This window comes from Cicer arietinum, chromosome 7 (assembly GCF_000331145.2).
Source record: "Cicer arietinum cultivar CDC Frontier isolate Library 1 chromosome 7, Cicar.CDCFrontier_v2.0, whole genome shotgun sequence".
In the NCBI taxonomy this organism is placed as follows: Eukaryota; Viridiplantae; Streptophyta; class Magnoliopsida; order Fabales; family Fabaceae; genus Cicer; species Cicer arietinum.
Window position 1 is genome coordinate 61,362,617 of NC_021166.2, and position 6,883 is coordinate 61,369,499.

At 26.5% G+C, this 6,883-nt stretch overlaps 1 protein-coding gene across 2 annotated transcripts; it reads left to right on the forward strand.

The window, feature by feature from the left end:
* The first annotated feature begins 2,299 nt into the window (after positions 1 to 2,299).
* Positions 2,300 to 5,533, forward strand: LOC101505316 (uncharacterized). Of its 2 annotated transcripts, none has more exons than XM_073370703.1 (2): positions 2,300 to 3,145; positions 5,252 to 5,533. In XM_073370703.1, exon 1 carries the CDS (start codon positions 2,375 to 2,377, stop codon positions 3,131 to 3,133), a length of 759 nt encoding a protein of 252 aa, XP_073226804.1. In that variant the 5' UTR covers positions 2,300 to 2,374; the 3' UTR covers positions 3,134 to 3,145; positions 5,252 to 5,533. The 2 variants fall into 2 exon arrangements, with proteins under 2 accessions (XP_073226804.1, XP_027186207.1); XM_027330406.2 differs by lacking the exon at positions 5,252 to 5,533 and adding an exon at positions 4,273 to 4,612.
* Positions 5,534 to 6,883: the final 1,350 nt, after the last annotated feature.

A 6,883-nucleotide genomic window follows, 5' to 3' on the forward strand; every position in this document is an offset into this window, starting at 1 on the left:
ATTGATAAGAAGTTTAGTTTCACTCCATGCATTAGTGATAGTATGCCTGTTGTTTCTCGCCATATAGACCTAATTAATTAACAACTATATTTAAGTAAATTCTAACAAACGAAATTTTTCATTAAACAATTAGTACTTAGCATGTCACCAAAGGTTGGGCTCAAATTCCAAACAAGAACAAAATATCCGCTATGGTCAATTGGAGTTAACAAAATTGGAAAAAAAGAGGTCTAAATCCAAGCCATAGTAGTTACCTGAGTGTAACTCAATTAATCTTTCACTCAAAAATAAATAAACAAAAAACATCAAAGAATGAAGAAAAATAAAATGAAGATCGTAGAATGCATTTATCTTTGATGAGAAACATCAAAGAATGCATTTATTTATAATTAAATTGTTTCCAGTTGGGTTTGTCTTTGATGAGAAAATTCAATGCCAATAATTTAAGTTTATATTTTTTATTATATAATATTCAATTCAAATTTGTTTATGATTTAATTGTATAAAAACATGCTTGTATATTAAAAAAATTGATGAATATTTTGAAAATTGGAAATAAACTTCAATGGTGTATTATATGTGTATCAACATATGTCTCTTTAATCTAGGCAACTACATTAAGCAACCATGATTGTTTTTTTTACTCATTCAACTATAATTTTCATTTTTTTTTTATATTTTAAAAATCCTCAATAATATCACTAATTTCAGAATTGTAATTGAAATTATAAATAATGATATTTTTTTTGTTATTTTTAAATAAAACAAAAGTCATTGTTTTGAATAATTAATTGATGACACTATCTTCTTCTGCTACTAATACGAGAGAGAATAACAACATATATCGTTCTCAAATTACAAAAATTTTAAAATTATTTGTTTTACACTAGAACCAAAAGACATACATATTGGGCATAAAGATTATAGTTAGTATTGTATGGCATATATCAAAACTTATTTAGAACCAATGTACTTCAAAATTCTAGTAGAGTTTATAAAATTTATTTATATTATTATCAATGCAAAATTAAACTTTAATAGAAGACTCAGACTCAGATATGTGTGACAATAGTATACTCATCAATAACAAATTGTGTCTCTTTAATGAATCTCTACAAAAGAAAGCAATGTTTTCCTTAATGTTTAATGTGTTTTATTTATTTAAATGTCAAGTTATTTAGCAAAATCAATTATTTAATTATTATTTAAAATAGTCAACTTAGTTATTTAAAATGTCAAGTTATTATTATTTAAAATGTCAAGTTATTATTATTATTATTAAAATGTCAAGTTATTATTATTTAAAATGTCAAGTTATTATTATTATTATTATTATGTCAAGTTATTATTATTTAAAATGTCAAGTTATTATTATTATTATTAAAATGTCAAGTTATTATTATTTAAAATGTCAAGTTATTATTATTATTATTAAAATGTCAAGTTATTATTATTTAAAATGTCAAGTTATTATTATTATTATTAAAATGTCAAGTTATTATTATTTAAAATGTCAAGTTATTATTATTATTATTAAAATGTCAAGTTATTATTATTTAAAATGTCAAGTTATTATTATTATTATTAAAATGTCAAGTTATTATTATTTAAAATGTCAAGTTATTATTATTATTATTAAAATGTCAAGTTATTATTATTTAAAATGTCAAGTTATTATTATTATTATTAAAATGTCAAGTTATTATTATTTAAAATGTCAAGTTATTATTATTATTATTAAAATGTCAAGTTATTATTATTTAAAATGTCAAGTTATTATTATTATTATTAAAATGTCAAGTTATTATTATTTAAAATGTCAAGTTATTATTATTATTATTAAAATGTCAAGTTATTATTATTTAAAATGTCAAGTTATTATTATTATTATTAAAATGTCAAGTTATTATTATTTAAAATGTCAAGTTATTATTATTATTATTAAAATGTCAAGTTATTATTATTTAAAATGTCAAGTTATTATTATTATTATTAAAATGTCAAGTTATTATTATTTAAAATGTCAAGTTATTATTATTATTATTAAAATGTCAAGTTATTATTATTTAAAATGTCAAGTTATTATTATTATTATTAAAATGTCAAGTTATTATTATTTAAAATGTCAAGTTATTATTATTATTATTAAAATGTCAAGTTATTATTATTTAAAATGTCAAGTTATTATTATTATTATTAAAATGTCAAGTTATTATTATTTAAAATGTCAAGTTATTATTATTATTATTAAAATGTCAAGTTATTATTATTTAAAATGTCAAGTTATTATTATAATGTGTATACTTTTAATATATTGGTTGATGCTTTTTGTAAGGAAGGGAAGTTGAAAGAAGCTAAAAATGTGTTTCTTGTGATGATGAAAAATGACATAAAGCCGGGTATTGTTACTTACAACTGTTTAATATATGGATATTGCCTCGTTAATGAAGTGAACAGGGCTAAGAGCATACTCAACATTATGGCCCAAAGGGGAGTGGCTCCTAACGTTTGGAGCTACAATATCATGATTAATGGACTCTGTAAGATTAAAATGATGGATGAAGCCATGAACCTCTTCAAAGAAATGCAGTCCAGAAAAATTGTTCCTGGTGTTGTAACTTACAATTCCCTCATTGATGGTTTGTGCAAATCGGGGAGAATTACATATGCTTTGGAGCTTGTTTGTGAGATGCATGATAGGGGCCAACCACCTAATATATATACTTACAGTTCTATATTGGATGCTTTATGCAAAAGCCATGATGTTGACAAGGCAATTGCATTATTGAAAAAATTTAAAGACTTGGGTATTCAACCAGATATGTGCACGTATAGTATTCTTCTCAATGGATTGTGTAAAAGTGGACGAATAAAGGATTCACAAAAGATTTTTGAATATCTTTTGGTCAAAGGCTACAATCTTGATGTCTATGCATATACCATTATGATACAAGGGTTTTGTAACAAGGGCTTGTTGGACGAAGCGTTGGATTTGTTTTCAAAAATGAAAGACAATGGCTGCATTCCAGATGCTTTAACTTATGAAATAGTTATTCATTCCCTCTTTGAAAAATATGAAAATGAAAAAGCGGAGAAACTTCTTCGGGAAATGATTGTGAGAGGTCTTCTTTAAGACAGAAACTAGGTGAGATATTTTTCTATTTAAACTTTATTATTTTGAATCAATGTTTCAACATTAATTTATCATTTCAATCAATTTTGTTAAGTGTGTTTATACTTCACAAATTGGTAGATTGGTGAGTTCCAACTTGAAAGAAATTTGTAGAATATTAAAATTATTGTTGTCTTATGTGTGTTGGTTTTTTTTTTTTTTGTATTAACTGGATTACATAGCTAATACATTTAACAATAGTAAACATCTTGATGGTTAACTATATGATAAAAATTGCATTTCAATATTCATTGAGACCGAGAGGATGAATCAGATAGTCTTGTTGTGATTAGTGCAGAGAAAATCAATATTCATTTCAATATCTTGATGGTTAACTGTATTAGTGTTGTTGTAACTATTCTTTTTGATTCATTGCTGCCATTCCTGATATACTGCTTTGGAATCTTTACAAATACAAAGGCAGAATACATGTAAAATCTGATGGGGATTATGGATATAAATTAGCTTGTTTAGGCCTAAAAGCAAGGTCCATAATATTTAGGGGAAAAGGGTTAGTTAGTTAGAGAAGTAGAACATTGTGAATACTGATTGTAAAATTCTCAATACTAGTATTTATAGTTCCTTTTTTCAACTGTTTTGTTTATCCCTTATCCTTTAAATGGGTTAAATGTTAAATGAACATCATTTAGATTCACAGTATTTATAATTTGGAAGGTGTATCGTATTGAGATCAAATGTTCCTCATTGTATAGATTACAATGAGAAGCATATTAGAGATATAATTATATTCATTTGTTTCTGCATTTCCTATTGACAAATAAATTTCCAATTGATTTCTGTTTCCTTTTACGGAACCTCGAATGATTGCCAATGCATTTGTGGTAGTCCTGTCTTCTGTTGTTTGTCTCCTTTTCTGTCTAAATATATCGAGAACTTGGTTCGGACTCAGGACATATATCTTACCAGGATGTGAGTCTAATTCAGCAGATATATCTCACGAAACTGATTATTGTGTTGAATGTTGCAAATTTCAATATAAATAGTCAAAAACTCTAAACATTATAGGTATCTTAATGCTATGAATTCATGGGATTGTAAAGAACAAAATAAGTCAAATTAACTGAAGTTCCTGGTTCCAGACCTAGGTTTGTCCATGATGCAGTCACTCTTGCTTTCGATGAACTCCTATTCCATAAGACCATTGCTAACTTGTTATAACTGAGAGGGCCTGCCCAAACCTGCACATGTGCTTCAAGAAGTGTTAGAAATTAAGATATCATCTTAGAATATCTAATATAATGTTGGAGTATCTTAGTTTCTCTCGTAGGATCTGTTTCTAATCTTAGAGTATCTTAAATTATCTTGTTAGATTAGTTTTCAAATTACTTAGTTATTATAAATTTATAATTATTATTTTTCCTGATTTCGCTATTTATTTAGGATTATAAGTTTAATATCCTTATAGATAGGGGTTAGTCTGTTTATCTTCAACAAGTTTTATGAAGAAATTTCACACTACTAACACAATTGCTTTTATCTTCAAGGTAACATCTGTTAGTAATTGTATATAGTATCTACTTATTTCTGTAACAAGCTATGAAATACATATACTAACATAGACATCAGACACGACACTTAAATTGCACGTCGACACCGATAATAATTTTAGAAAATGAATTACTTCCAAATCATCATTACTTTTCACCTTCCTCCCTTGAACTCCTAGTTTGTCTGCAAAACCACAAGGTTATTAGTATTAAAAGCATTGACTGTTAAGAGATGTTAGAGGATTTTTAGTCTAATCCTGCCTTGATTTACTGCAATAACTTCCGAGTTGCTTAGTAGTTTCTTTGTGGTGTCGTTCAGTGCTCGAATGTCACACAAATCACATTTTCCATAGAGGACTCAGGACATTATTGTAAATAGAGTAATCAAAATATATCTATTTTTTTTAAGTTACCTTGGCTAATGACCATATACTGAAATGGGAACGATATTCTTCTGTTGTCATACCACCATTTCCAAAAACTGAGACTGTGAGCTTTAACTATTTTTTAACCAACATATCGCTAATCATTTTACATCTTTTTCTGAAATCTGTAATAAATGTTATGCCAGAGACACAAGCTAACTCCCGATAATTACCATTCCATCCTCCTGGTCCGGCGTATGATAAGTTTCACATATGGAAAATGAAGGAATGAAACAGAATAATGCAAGTATCATATTGATTCAAAATAAGGCTATGGCTATCAAAAAACAGTTGTCTATGTCAAGTGTTCAATAAAGCATGAATCTGATGCAAACATTGGTCCGGTTCTAAACTGAGTACAAGATAATGAAATTCTTTGAATTAGATTCATGTTATGTTATATTTACATTGTAGAAAAATATCATATCATTGATGCTCACCTATCCCATTTATCTTCAATATCTAAATGCATGCATTCTTGCATTTTGTATGAAATGCTAATTATATTTTCTTCTAGCATTATAAATATGAACATTACTTCTTGTTATGAAGGAGTCTCACAAGAAACACGAGAATAATAGGTGGAAGCAAATAACATTTTGCAAATAATAACCGTTCACTTTTTCACGTATGGTCAGTCAAAATCTGATGAGAATAAGTGAAGTTTATCAGAATAGATAAACTCTTTCATATTTGAGAAATATGATCACCAATTTGACTCACCATTCACACAAAGAGAAGAAGATTGATCTTCTTGAGTTTAATAAAGCTTCACTCATTGCTGGATATCTATTTTACAAAATGCATGAATTTATAGATTTTAGAAGCATTTAGTTGATTTGTATATGCAATTTGAAAGCCACAGATATACCTTTCTTTGGGGTTTATATTATTATTCTCACAATTATCATACTTCAAATAGTCAATTCCCTAATATAACAATGAAAATTGATGTTAATTACATTCATATAGTATATAAGCTTGAAATGCATATTATTATTATTATTATTATTACCCATGAAGTAAATGTTTTTGCATCTTGCTCTTCATGCCCTAATGATCCAGGCATAGTTTTACTGCATGTTTGATTTCTGCAGAGTAATTGTTAGAAGTCAAAATGGTTGACCAATGATGAATATTCTAAAATAAAAAAGTTTTAATTTAAATGTGATACCCTGCATCAGAATAGATCCCTAACTTTAGACCTTTGCTATGTACATAATCAGCTAGAGCCTTCATTCCTGAAGGAAATGTTGATGATTTGGCAACCAAATTACCATGTCACCATATTAAATTGTCAAGTCTAATTATCATAGAAACTGGTTATTAACTTATTATATCCTTTAAAATGTATACTTGCACCCTTAGATTTTAAACTAGAAAGAGGTTGCACCATTACTTGTTTCTTTGATTTTAATTAAGAACTAGGGTCTTTTGTTTCAAGTGACAATGATATCAACTCCTAGAATCATGATTTTAAATTACGCTGTCAACTAATTATCAAATATTTTTTGTATGACATTTAAGATATAATATGATTTTAAGTTAAATATTTTTAATGATCCAACAAATGTGATTAATTGATACTTTATATTGTAAGTGCATATGCATTAAATTTCATGTAGAGAAAATGTGAATTTTGTGCTGTTTGAAAAATTCAGGCTCACAAAATATGAGAACATGTGAAGTTTGTGCTGTTTAAAAAAACTTCAGGCTCACTTGAATATTCAAAATTAAGACTATTTTATAAAACTTTAAAATTATTTTGAACCAATTTA